At 33.8% G+C, this 14,893-nt stretch overlaps 1 protein-coding gene across 2 annotated transcripts in view; it reads left to right on the forward strand.

The window, feature by feature from the left end:
* The first annotated feature begins 8,452 nt into the window (after nucleotides 1-8,452).
* CDH26 (cadherin 26) overlaps nucleotides 8,453-14,893 on the forward strand; it is a 57,186-nt gene continuing 50,745 nt past the window's right edge. The window contains exon 1 of one of the 2 annotated variants that reach the window (XM_074288740.1): nucleotides 8,453-8,616. In XM_074288740.1, the coding sequence (XP_074144841.1) occupies nucleotides 8,566-8,616 (51 nt within the window). In that variant the 5' untranslated portion in view covers nucleotides 8,453-8,565. The remainder of the gene's footprint in view (nucleotides 8,617-14,893) is intronic. The other variant, XM_074288741.1, reaches the window with a different exon arrangement.

A 14,893-nucleotide genomic window follows, 5' to 3' on the forward strand; every position in this document is an offset into this window, starting at 1 on the left:
GAAAGCTGAATTCTACAGAACTTCTTCAATATAATTTATTAAAGACAAGCATAATACTATCCTGTTTGGGTTGCAAGAGCACAATTATATTTGGGGGAAAGGGAGGATAGCTGAAGGAGTGGGAGCTGAAGAAGGCTATGCTAAAGGCTGCCCCTGACACCTCCAGCTCTTCTCATAGAGCACCCAGCTTGTCCTGCCTCTCCTTGTGTGAATCGTGATTAATAACACTTATTTATACTTCTAGTTGTGTTATTCAGCTTATTGTTAATTTTCATATGCTTCAAAATTCTTGGTTGTTTACTCCTTGAAAAATAGTACACTTTTATGGCTGTTTATTTTAGTCTAAATGGTTAATCTATTTGATCATATGTTTTTTCTTTTTAATCTTTATCTGTCAAGGTTATGATAAAAGTTGATTGGAAACTTGTACTTTAAAAACCAAATACAAAAGACTTCATCTTCATGCTTTCTGAACCTCTCCTGTAGATTAAATGTCTTTTAAATAGTTATATAAGTGACAAATGGAAATTTCAAAGGACCACATATATTTATAACAAAATAATGTGCCAATATTAAATTTTAAAGTTAATTTAAAATTACTTGACCATCCTAAACTTTTATTTTGAAGATACATTTTTCTTTAAATTCAAGTACCTTCTTAGGTTGCTTCTCTTAAAATCTTTATTCTCCATAACAACTGGTTAGAGAAACTCTCCCCATCTAATAATTCCTGTATCTATTTTGTCCAAAAAAAGAAAAAATAATGTTATATATATATATATTACTAAGTCCTATTTTTAACACTCGTAAACTGAAACATACTGTGGTATTTTGTATTAATATATGCATTATACATGGAAAATGTATTGCATGGTTTGTCTGCCTTTATTGTTGTTCACATTTAAGGTTTCCTATGCAAATATGCAACTTTATGCCATGTATCCTTTCTCTTACATTGCTGCTCATAGATGTGTCCCATCTATGTATATAATTCAATAGCCTAAAAACAGTTTTCTGCATATAAAGTTGCAACTTATAGAACTATAACCTGTCATAGTTTTTTGCTCAGGTTTTTAAGTGTTATTTTATGTTCTTTGCTAGAGACAAATAGTACGTTACTGTGTGATATCATAACTAAAATCTCAACAAGCATGCTATGATGGTGGCTGCTTGCAATGAACTAAATGACTAAAATTTAGTTGCCACCTTTCCTACTAGCGAAGGACGTGGGTGGTGATTTTGAGAGCCTGGATTAGTTTGAATATAGATTTCTTAATTTATTTTTACTCATTTTATATAGTTGAACTGCAAACACATTGATTTCTAGCTTAAGAGCTATTGCTTTTCAAAAAATAAATATGTAATGGAGAGGTGTGGGGGGGAAATATTAATATATCCAAACAGCATTTTTGAAGGTGATAGGTTTTACTTCACCTTTGCATTTCCTCCCTCACATTGCTTTTATTTTCCATATTATTTTGATATATTAAGATCCTCTGGTGAATAGTCTTTTTCTCTTTTTTTTTCCCCCCCATAGTTGATAACAGATTTGACCCCATAGGTAAAATGCCCATCACTTATTTATGATGGGGCAAATCATAGATGTTAAATCTGACACATGCATTGTATTGCTCACCCCAGATGAGGTAAGACCCTTGCCGTTATATATATATATATATATATATATATATATATATATATATATATATATATATATATATATATATATATAAACATTCTTACAAATTACATTAGCTAATTCCTGTATTTTATCAAAATAACTGCCCACTGTCCTGAACCTGTTTTTTTTTTTTTTTTTTTTTTTTTTTTTTAGTCTATTTACTTCAAGAAATAACACATTTTCAGAGAATGGTTGTTGTGATTGTAGAACCTGGCCTGATGTCACTTAGACTGTCCAAATTGCTGCCCAACATGAGCAACAAGCTTAGATTAATGAATATTGTAGGAGCAAATATATACAATTAATGAAAATTATAATACAATTACAATTGTAATAGATATTGTAAAGCAATAGGTTATAAAAGACAGAAATAATCAACTAGCATTTATTTATTTGGAAGAATCCCCTTTATTGAATTAAACTTAAAACAAAAAAAAAAAAAAAGAAAAGAAAAGAAAAGGAAAAAAAAAAGCCCAGTGATTTAACAACTTAGTATAGCAGTTCTAGTAATAACAGCTGAGATTTTAGGTTGAAGAAGAAATTAGACTCAATTGCCCTTTAAGATATTTCAAGAAGTTTCTAAGTTTTTAAGTTCTGAATACCAGGGTAATATACTTAAGCAGACTTTTGTACAATAAGATGATTGCACGATCATAGATTGCTACCCAACATCTGCCATGAAAATGTCATCTGGAGAGTTTAGAGTTCCAAAACCAAATTGAGAATGGTATGTAATTGAGCAATTGTGATACTTGGCAGCACAGTAGCCAGTGGAAAGTTGTCTTTTGGTAGTATAATAGCTTGAGGGAAGAAAATATCATAGTTCTTGAGCCTTTTAATTTGCAAGGAAAACAAGAATTTCCATGGATATTAATTTTTCTTGTTTATTATTAATGTCTTAATTTGCCTTATGCACATATTAACTCTGAAGTTACATATATATTACTATTAGAGGTACATTCCTAAGAAAATAACAGAAGCAGTACTTCTTATTAAGAAACAGTTGTGCAGGGCACTATCCAACAGCATGAAAACACTCAGCATGCTTGAATTATTTGTTAACATAATTGTTGTATGCTTGCCTTAGCATATGAGAGTGAATAAAATAAACAGAATATGTGACTCTGTGGGCCTCTGCTTTTAAATAAAACAGAAAATCATGCTTATTCAAGGTGGGTTTTTCAGTTTGTTTTATATGGTATTTCATTTCCTTCTTCAGTGGGTTACTTTGTTTTGCTTGGCAATTCAGAGAATATCTGAGGAAATTATCTGGCATTCCAAATTCTAATTTTATGGAGTTTCTTTTAAAATTAAAAAAATTACTTTGAGATCTTTTGTTATCACATTTCATAATGTTTTTCTTACTGTCCACTCACAAGAACTATCATGGCAAAGAACAAAACAGCCCTGAAAAATTAACCAACATTATCATTTGAGTGTGATGGTATATGCTTACATAGTTCTCCATTTCCACGAAGAAGCATTTTCTTCTATTTTTTTTGAAGCTAAAGACTGATCATTATGATTACACAACAATCATTTCAATTGTTGTAATTTTGTTTACATTATTGCAGTCATTGTGTTTTTATTGTCCTGATTCTGCTTTCTTTTGTCAGTTCATATAAATTTTCCTACACAGGAACCTTTGTTTCTCTATATTCATATTCACTATTTCTTTTGGAGCAGTAATATTCTGTTACACATGTATCACAATATTTTCCAGTTTTTAGTTTTCTACTTTGTTTCCAATTCTTTACTACTACCAAAAGTGCTGCTACAAATATTTAGGTGTATTGAAGCCTTTTGTTTCCCTTTTATCTTTCACATCCTTACAGTATATGCCAGACCTCTGGGTCAAAGGGGGTGGACATTTTAGGCACATTCTTAAATATAATTTATTGAATTTCTTAATTGTTTCATCAAAAACCCTATAAAAGGCTTTATTATATTATTATTTAATCAATGTATATCTCCTCCTCCCCAAGGGTAAGTGGGAAATATTCTTTCCTACAATCCTTCTCTGGTGATTTATCATGTGTGGAGGTCACTCCAGATTATCAAAGGCTCTATCAGCAAATTGCAAGCCTCTGGATGATCCAAGAAAAAGTAGGAAGATTTTATGGACGGACTCAATGATACCAGCTGGCATTATATGATGTTTTAAGGTTTGCAGAATGCTTTGAATATGTTATTTCATTATAACTTCATAAAAGCCCTATAAGGTGGATGCTATTATTGTCTCCATTTTATGGAGGAGAAACCACAAGTGGCCAGTTATCTAATAAATGTCTGAGATAGGATACCTCTTTAAAATTTCCTCACTCTGAAGTCCAGCCCACTATTACTATGCCACTCAGATGGTAAATAGTGAGCTGTCTTCTTAACTGAAAATCAGACCATTAAGTAAAGGGAAGTGAATTACCAGAAAGTTGACCAATCTGTGGGTTTTTTTTTGGGGGGGGGGGAGGTTAGGGTAGGGGAGGCAGAAGAGAAGGAAGCAGCCTTTTAAACAACATGCTGTGTGGAAGATTTTTACTCTGCATGGAAGAACAAATAACCACGATGTAACTACACCTTTGAAAGTGCTGGAGAAGTAATAAAATAATGAAGTTTTATGTGTGAGTGAATAATCTCTGATTTCATTGGTATGGGTACTTCCTCTCGAGAAAGATTGCAGCTGTGTCCAAAGCTTTGTTTAAGGCAAACTCTTGAAGCTTAAAGCTTGCCCTTGGTCACACAACTAATATGTATTAGATAGAATTTGGTTTCTGCTTCTGCACTGTCATCTATCTGTCAATCTGTTTGTCCTTGTCTACTGTCAAATCTCTAAACCTCATTTCATTAGGGTAGGAAACATCAGGTGGAAATTAGTGTCAGGCACAAAGAGATTGAACAGTTATTCGGGGTTCTATATAAATATACATATACACACATACATATCTGTAAATGAATGTATTTGTTTTTGTAATTTTTTTTGATGTTACTATTTTTGTTAACCAGAAGGTGGCGACTCTTACTTCACATTTCAAAGAGCACCAACTGTAGCTATTGCATTAAATTATTTCTGATCAAATCTAAAGATATTTATAAATTGGAACTAAATAGAAAAGCAAAACAATGCCCATACTGACACATTATGCTACCTTTTCTCATTCTTTTTGCCTGTTTACTCACATGCAGCGTATTATCTTTTCATAGATGATTTCAACATCTGGTCCACAGGTTTATATTTGGTCTACCCCATCCTTCACCCTTAACTTTAATGCACCATATTTAACTTACATCATATCACTTGATATCTTGTGGAGGGGGGAGGTAAGGGAGAAAAATTTGGAATATGAAGTATTACAAAAATGAATGTTGAAAATTATATTTAGAAAAAATACTATTGAAAAATTTTAAAAGAAAAAAAAAATGCACCTAATAACCCTTTGAAAGCCTGGTCTTACAGCTCCCTGACCTTAAATTCAGCTACTTCCATGCTCAGTCTCTTCCATCAATTCACCAGTTTATACCATATACCTCATAGAGTAGGACCCACTTTAAAAATATGCAATGGAGTCTTCTGTCTTGTTATAGTTATGTGACCTTATCATTCCTTTACTCTTTTTAGGCCTGATCCTGGTTCTAATCACCTATCTTTTGATTCTTTCCTATTCTCCTATTCCCCTATCTCCTATCTGATTTTATTTTCCTCCCTATCTAATCTGGACTCCATTGCATGAATTCATACCTATCTTTTAAAACTGAATTAAAGGGTCATCTTTTTTTATGAAGCCTTCCTTGATTCTCTAGCACACATACACACTATCCCTCATTGGTGACAACTCTTCTCTGTGAACTCATATAGCTCTTTGTTTCATAACTCAAAAGCACTTAGCAGGTGATGTATATTAAAGTTACAACTTTATCCTTCATTCCCTACTATGTTATAAGCGATAAAAAGGCCTTGATCTTATCTAAACTTTATAGTTATTTTAGGTCCAGCATATTGTATAAAATAGGTTCTTAATTTTAAATGAGTAATTTCAACATTTCAATACATCCTTGATTTGGCATTCCAGCCTTACTAATATGTAACTTCAGATAATAGCTAGCAACTAAGTTAAAGAGTTCTTAATATTAACATCTACGAACATTTAAAACATTTTGCTATTTCAGTACAATTAGATTTTTTTTTTCTTAGGCAATTGGGGTTAAGTGATTTGCCCAGAGTCACACAGCTGGGAAGTGTTAAGCGAGATCACATTTGAACTCAGGTCTTCCTGATTTCAGAGATGGTGCTTTCTATCCACTACACCGCCTAGATGCCCCCAATTAGTTTCTTTCTAAGCCTGTGTATTTTTTTTTTTTTTATGCCTTTAAAACTGCCATTCTAAGAGAGTCCCATAGGTTTCACCAGACTGTCAAAGAAATTCATAATCTCAAAAAAGAGCCTTCATGGCCTTCAATTCTATTATCTCTGACCCTGGTTTGTTTAGCCTTACTGGGAAAAGTCAATCAGTTGTGCTGATTGAGTGCACTATAGAAGCGGGCTATCTAACCTCTTCCTTAATAATTCTTTTATTTATTTCAGTTATACTCTGTACACAATATTGAAAATCCATGGAGAACAAAAACACACAAATTTAAGTCTCTGAAAAATAATTGCTTTTAAAATATCTTTTTAATCATTAAAGTATTTTTCTGTTCTAAATGACATATTGGGAAAACCCACTAGAATCAGAAAATTTGGGAGCAGATTCTAGATATATTACTATCTTTGTTACACTGGAGGAAATGACTTCATTTCTCTTGACCTCAGTTTCTTCACATATAAAATGAAGTCATTGGATAATATATTTAAAGTCCCTTGTAGCTCAGAATCTCTTAATTCTACAAAGCTTTTCCCTGATCTGTTATTTAAATTCTCTGCAAAACTTTGCTTTTTGAAAGTTGCCACCTTGTGGCTGATGAAATAACATTTTAAAAAAGTATACCTACCTTTTTGGAAGTACAATAATATCTAATTTGAATTTGTTAAGGAAGGTTAATTTGAATTATGAATAGTCTTAAATATAATAAGTGATCTAGGTCTCAGTTTTCTCATCTATAAAATGAACTATTTGGAAAAAATAGCCTAAGTCCCTTTCAACTCTATGATCCTATGATGGTAGCATTTATATCACTTAAAGTTTGGCAGGAGCCTTTAGATACATTATTTCATTTTTTCTTCAGACACCACTATGAAGAAAGTACTTACATGTATTGTTAACCCTATTTTACAGAGGAGAAGATAGACTCAGGTTAAATAACTCACTTAAGGGATTAGTAAATGGCCTGTTTTTTTTTTTTTTTTTTTTTTTTTTTTTTTTTTTTTTTTTTTTACTATATCAAGCAGACTCAAAGTTTGAATACTTTATCTCCATTAAGGTAAATATGATCATTTAAACACATCTTCCTTCAACCAAAGAAATATTAACTATGGTTTGTAATATGAAAGTAGAAATACAACTAGAATTATTTAAAATTATTCATTGCTATTCTAAGTGTTTATTTTAGAAATGTTTCTTTTCCTGGTGGATAGAAAGGTCCATTTACTAATAGCCCCCTACTCCGCAGCAATTGAAAAAAAGGGAGTCAAATGGAGCTTTAAAAAAAAAAAAATCTATGTCAGAGTTGGATAGAATTCTAGAAATCTAATCCATGCTGTTCCTTTTACAGATGGGGGAAATGAAGTCAAGAGAAGGAAAGTGAACTTCTTAAAAGTCACGCAGATTAATAAATAGTTGCAAAGCTAGAAGTAGAGTCAGATTTCCTGAATATTAGATCAATGCTTTTTCTTCCTTACAAGGAATCTTGTTTTAAGTGTAGAATCAGTGTATAAATTGGAAGGAACTTTGAGAATTATCTAGTCTAACAGTTCTTAACTAACATCCATGAAGTGTTTAAAAAAATTAAATTTGTAATGAAAAAAATGCTATTTTATAATGATTAGTTTCCTTTGTAATCCCATACATTTTTTATGCATTTAAAAACATTCTGAAATGGGGTCCATAGGCTTTACCACACTAGCAAAAGAATACATTAAGTACGCGCACCCGCACACAGATAAAGAACCTTTGATCCAGTCGAAACCCCTCGTTTAAAGATTGGGTAACAAAACTCATGGAGAACAAGTGATTTGCTCAGTAAATTGAAACGTCATATACTACAACCGCAGCTGTCTTGCATTAGGCTAATATGAGACTTACTTTGAATGGTAAAAGGTATCTGAATCTTCTTCCCTTAATTAACTCCACAAGTGCTTTGGAAATGCAAAATTAAAAGAACTTTTCTTTTGGACTCTTTTTTCAGAGAATTTGTTTATGGAAGTTTATGTGTCACAGGAACTAATACGCATGGAAATAGCCTATCTTGAAAACATAACTGCCATTGAACTAAAAGAATGGCAACTGTAATTTTTTTTTAGATTTGAAAGAAAAATTTTCCTCTTTCACAAAAGATTTAGCATGGAAATGATTATACGTGAAGCACATACAGAATGTTTCTCTGAAAATTGAGTGCCCCACATTTTTAGACGGAAGAGGAATGCTAAATTTGATGGGCTCAAACTCGTCGCCCCACCTTCACGAAAAAAAAAAAAAAAAAAGACAACACCTGTTTAGTTTATTTGCTGTGGTCATACAGCAAACAAAGAGCTGCTAGGGAGAGAAGGAGCATAATGCAAGATCGAGCAACAGATAGGGCTGCACCTAGGTCAAGAATGAGAAAACACAGGGTGTGAGAAAAGGGGAGGAGAAGGGCGGAGGAAGCCGTTTGTAGAGGGCTGGCAGTAAAATCAAGGCTGCTTTATTAGGCAGACTACTCTGTACCACCATCCGTCCTCGGAATTCTCTCAGGGGATGCTCTCTATCCCTCAAAGCATGTGGAGCCTTCGGTTGTTCCTGATGCTGGTGAGTCTGAATTAGACCCAGTAGTTCAGAAACTGGGGGGAAGTAATTTGGATAAACCCGAACGGAGTCAAACTCTGGCTCAACACCAAAGGAAATCAAAATGCTTTCTTTAATCAGATAATTAGGGAAGGTTAAAATTTGGAGAGATCCTTAAAAAACCTTCTGGTCCATTCCATCTCAGTTTAAAGAAACGGAAACTGGGGCTGAAGGAGAGAATGTGAACTGCCGAAGATCACAAAGGTGTAGGAGCTGAGACTAGAACACAGATCATCTGGGTTCCTCTTTAGAGGATAGATGGTTTACTCAAGCATCTGCTGAAAGAGCCCTTTATATAGATGCAATGCAATGCTATTACTTGTATCAATTGTCTATCAATAAATCCTTGGAAAGTTTCTCATGCAGCGGATAGACTTTTAGCTAATGTTTAAATTTTTGCATCATTATTCTTATAGGTTATAGGAAATAAGTATTTATTAAATTCCTACTATGTGCCAGACACTGTTTTAATTGCTGAGGAAGCAAAAGGAGTTTATAATCTAATCCAGAATGATAGTATAAAATAGGAATCTTAAAGGAGATGGCAGGGATTCCCACTTCAGTGAACATGATGTTTGTGGAATCCAAATTAAGAAGACCAGCTATTGGGAAATTAAAGGTATGCTAGAAAAGTGTGAGCTCTCTGTAAAAGTAGTTATTGGGAAGTTGTAGTAAAGCAATACTGAAAAAAATATCCTTTTTAGGAGGAAGAGAAACGTATTGTATCCAGCTAGCACATTTCATAATTGCAAATAAATCGAGATTATATTATTCAAATTATTTCTGATTTTTAAAAGAGTACAGTTCTTAGATTGTATCAACCTAAAATTTGGAATGGAGTATGGTAATTGTTACATATGCCTAATAAATTATTTATGGTAAAAATCTGGAAATAAAAATCAATAAAGGAGTCAGAAAATATGTACAGTTAAAGAAAAATCTAGGAAACTGATATGTGTTTACACAAGATTAAGGAGCTTCAATTATGATTTCTTTTGCGTAGGGAAATCCTGAAAGTGTAAACTCCTATCAATGCAGGTCAGCACTTTTTTTTTTTTTTTTTCTTAAAGAAAGTTTTTAGTTTTAGAAAGTGGCCTAGAACACTGAGAGGGTAAGTGACTTGTCCAGGGTCACACATCCAGCATTTGAGGTAGGCTTATTGGCTTTATCAACTATACATCACAATGAGAGTGTTGTAAGAAAAAAGAGATAATGTTTTACATTGATAGAATTAAGATTACTAAATCAGTTTTTAATGCTTAACTCTAAGAAATTGTTAGATAATGCTGTTTGGTTGTTACTTATCAAACTTACAGGGTTGGGAGGAAAAGACTTTGTAAAAGCTTAAAGCACTCTTTAAGTGTAATCTAAGACTATGAAGAAGTGGTTTTCTGGAGAGAAAACAGGGTCATGAATATCATATTCCACTCAATTTGTTTTTTCTTAAAAAAAGAAAGAAAGAAGTCAATGCTTTGCCATCTCCCATTTTACAGCATGAAATGGAACTTTTTATTTTTGGAGATATCTTGTTTGATCTTGGTGGCCAGGAATTTGGGATATATTCATGCTCCAAATAAACCTCATCAAAAGAATTTTCATGCTTCCTTTTTGCAAAGTTCTACAATTTCATCAATATGTGTACTACTTCCACTCTTACACATTTATGCTTTGGTGAAAGTTTTCATGACTTGTAGTGCCAACCCTCTTCCCAAATGTTCAACTTGTAGTTCTAAGAACTTAACCTGGTTGATTTTGTAGATATATAATCCAACTCTGGGACCATATTTGATTTTTCTATTTTCTTAAGCACTGCCAGAATTTGCCAGATATTTAGTATCCTGGGTCAATCCATTGGAAGAGGATTTTAGAGAAAGATACTTTTTTTTTTTTTTTTTTTTTAAATAAATGGGTAATAAAAAAGCCCTACGAAGCAGGATCTGTGAGTAAATTGATTCAGAAAATTCTCAAAGAGCAACCTTCCTCTACAAAAGAAAGTTATTACCTGCTGTAGTTATAGAGAGTTGAATAGGGTCACTGAAATATTTTTTGAACTGCCCACGATGTGGGATTCATTATATTTTTTGGTCAAGGGTTTAACCCAGGTCTTCCTGACTCCAAGGACAGCTTACAAACCACAATGCCTTTGAATCAGAAAATAATTTTATTTTTAAAGCTTATGTAGTAGAATTCTGTTAGTAGCTAATATATTTATGGATAAGATTATGATGTAGGTTATATTCTGAAAGAAAGGAAAATAAGACCTTGATAGAACACTTGTCTGTTCAATAATTTCCTAAGCACTAAAATAAAAAAAGATCTCTAAAAGAAGTTGGGATAGAGGAATATTTACAAATCTTAGAAGTCAAACCATCTCTTTGCTCATAATACTTCCTGTTGCCAATATAATATTGTTACTACCTGCATGTCTTGCGCAAGGCACTTTCTTTCTCCAGACTTCAATTTCCTCACCTGTAAATTAATTGGGCTGGATTGGGTTATTTTAAAGATTCCTCTCCACAAAAAATCCTATGATCCCCACCATAGGGCAGTGTATTTTTACACATGTGAAATACTGTAATTGCTCTAAATTGTTCCTTTTAGGGAGTGAATTAGAGTTGAATCTGATAAAAATTTAGAGCTTTTCAATTTTTTTGTGTTCCATTTACTGAAATTGTAACATGCCCTCCTGGCAGTTACTATTACCAGTCTGTCCTAGGCCCAACAGAGTACCTTTGACCACTGACCTTTGCAGTGTCAACTCTACCCGGCTGGTCTCCTCTGAGGCCTTCAAAGGTCTCTGGCCATGATTTCTTGAATCTATAGTTTAATAACTGGTACGCACTCAAGAACAGCCACGTGTAATCTTAAAAGCCTTTATTATACCTACTCACATAATGCCCTGACTTAATGCCTTGAGTTGTTAACTCCCTAGTGAACACCTGGTCTGAAGACCCACGTGTTCACTACCAAACTCCTAACCTCTCTGGGCTATCCATCAGCTTGGCTTGGCTACCTCAGGCTAGGGAGCCAGGTTAAAGAGAGTGACTTGCTGTCTGCAATGGGCTTATAAAGGACCTGTGAGGTCACACACACAGCCAACCATCAAGAGAGCTATCACCCATTACAAAGCTATCTCAATGTGGACAGAATCCCACCCACAGGGCAGTCCTATATCCACAGAGATTACTTCTGGGCCACTCAATCTCCGGCTGTGCTGTGCCCGCCCATTTAAAGGACCCTTACAATTCCCTTCTCTTGTTTTGCGGGAACTGTACATCTCATCAAGCTAAACTTTTAGCACCAGCTATATTTCACTTGATCCATGAGATGATAGAGTGTTATTCCCAAGGAGGTAAAAAGCAGCAGATCAGTAAACAGAAGTATGACAATGAAAACTAGGCTCAACAGTGGCCAAGTGTCCAACCCATTCATTAAAGTCATACTAAAGCAGATAATAAGCCAAAGAGGTTGGATGCCAATGAGGTAGGATGTCAACACTGAGGTGGGAAGTCAACAAGGTAAAACATCACAATTTTAGTTAACAATTAAATATCAGTGAGGTAGGGTATCACAATTCTAGTTATATTTACCACAATTCTATTGCACTTTTCAAAATTCTAGATCAATTCTAGCTTCCCGGATAAAGGTACACATAAGCAGTCATGTCCAGTAACATTGTCTCAATAACAATGGCAGGTGGATGTGTTGGTTTTTCACCCACTAATTTAAAAGCATAGTCCTTCAACAGAAAGCATAGGGCAAAGCCTCTCCCCAGGCCACCATATGGCAAGTAGCCACGGGGGAAGCAAGCAGGCCCATTGTCTATTTGGTAATAGTAACTGCCAGGAGGGCATGTTACAGAAATGACTATTATATTAAAATAGTCATATATGAATTGTAGAGGATCAAAACAAACAGAATTTGATTTAAAATAATCAGATATTCGTTGAAATCACATTGAAGTAACTAGATATTAACATTTTTAATACTGAAATAAATTAAAATGATTTCCTTTCCTCCCCTTCATTCAGAACTTAACTAGCAGCAACTTATACCTTTGCCCTGAGGACTGGCATAGAAAGATTGCTTCATTTTTGTACCTCACCATGTATTCTTTATGGTTCTTATGATGATATCCTCTCCTAGGGCCCTATCCTAGGGCCCTCACTACTACTTGGACAATGAATGACCTCACTTAAAGATGAGATATGTCCATACCTGATTGGATCCTGGATTGGATCATTTTCTATGTTAGCATCACCATTCTTATCTATGTAACAGAATTTGCCCCAGATGCTGGGTTTCCCACTTAAGTCTTGCTTTACTTTTTTCCTAAAATAGGATCTTGGAACAGAAAGAGATATTAAAGACCAAGTAGCTCAATCTCTTTATCTTGCACCATATGATAAGAGCTATTCTCCAGATTACACAGACTTTAAATAATAGATATAAGTTTGAAACTCAGGTCCTCAGGGTAGAAATCCAACTTTCTTTCCACTACACCCTACTGGTTCCCTATCTTTTTTTTTTTTTCCCTGAGGCAATTGGTGTTAAATGACATCCCTGGGATCACACAGCTAAGAAATATTAAGTGTTTTGAGACTGGTTTTGAACTCAGGTCCTCCTGAATTTCAGAGCTGGTGCTCTATCCACTGCACCATCTAGTTGTCCCAGCCCTCCACACTTTTTTATTAAAATTCGATGAATAGGTATCCGATCACAAAACCTAGACTTTCCTTGATGGATTTTCTTCCTTATTTTAAACAGTTACAGGAGTTGTGATGGAAAGGGAAATCAACTATTGGTCTCTAAGATCCCTTTAGCTTTAAATTTCTGTAAACCATTTTAAACGAAACTAAAGATCTTGCTAATAGGAGAGGCCTGGGAAGAGACTTGGAGAACTTGATGAGTTTACTCTCATTTTAACCTGGGTAGCCAACATAAAAGCAAGTTCTATTTAGCTAATTAGTTTTAATTTCATGAAAATGAAACTGACATGCTAATAGAATCTTGTCTTTCCATTTGGATAAGAACATTGATCAGACTTGGAAGATTGATTCAGGCCAGTCTTCAATCTTCTTAAAAATATTCATTGAAAATTATATGTGACTGAGGCTATAAGCCATGGAGAAAATGAGATGCATTTATGGAATGCTAATATCTCATATTTACATTGCAAAAAATCTGCAGTTAAAACTGTTTCTCCATCTTAATGGTGAGAGATCAGTAACAGATACAAAATTAGCATAATTTTTATTGGTCTTTGGAATATTCTTTAGAAAAGAACTTTGATTTCCTTAATTGGTGTTTACATCAATCTTTTTCTATACTCCCCCCTCCCCCAATTGCATCATTGTAATAAAATGGTGACTGAGTTCTTGAGGAAAGAAGAGAGGAAGGAAGATGGGAAGGGAGGGAAGGAGAAGGAAGAGAGGGAGAGAGAAAAAGACGAAGAGAGGAAGCAGAAAACTTATTAAAAATCTATTAGGTATCAGTTATTGTGCTAAGCCCTTTACAAATGTTGTTTCATTTGGTTGTCCTAACAATCCCTAGAAATTGGTACTATTCTTATGCCCATTTTATATAATTAATGAAACTGAGGCAGGTAGACAGATTTTATAAGAGCTGCCCAGGATCACAAAGCTAATACATGTCTGAAGTTAGATTTGAATTCAGATTTTCCTCCAGCTCCTTTACTCTTGGACCTGGATCATGTTTATTATACTTTTGATTTTCTACAAGACTTCATTGCAGAGTGGTGACTCAAAGAATACTTATGATTATATTAATGCTCTAATAAAGAACTTTGTCATTAGCTTTATCTATAATGAAACTTCTCAACATTTTCTGCTAAGTGACCTTTGGATTTAAAAATTACTGCTTTATGTATTAAACAAAACAAAACAAAACAAACAAACAAACAAAAAAAACAGCCCGATGGCACAAAATACTAACTCCTCTGATAGAATGACTAGAGACAAGTATAAGATTTTTTAGCAAAAGTCCTTTCCTTTGCTACTGTCTTGTTCTCTACCTCTTTATATTTATTTTTTGTTAATTATTATATGCTTAATATTTTCTTTATTCTAATTTAAAAAGTTAACTTACTATAATTTTGTTCATGTTAGTGTATATTAAAATTTTCTTACATGAGAGACAGAGATAGAGAGGTGATTTGGAGGAGCAGGCTTCAAGTAGACATGGTTCCAAAAATCATGATTCCTGATAGCATAGAAGAAAA

This window comes from Sminthopsis crassicaudata, chromosome 2 (genome assembly GCF_048593235.1).
Source record: "Sminthopsis crassicaudata isolate SCR6 chromosome 2, ASM4859323v1, whole genome shotgun sequence".
Classification (NCBI taxonomy): Eukaryota; Metazoa; Chordata; class Mammalia; order Dasyuromorphia; family Dasyuridae; genus Sminthopsis; species Sminthopsis crassicaudata.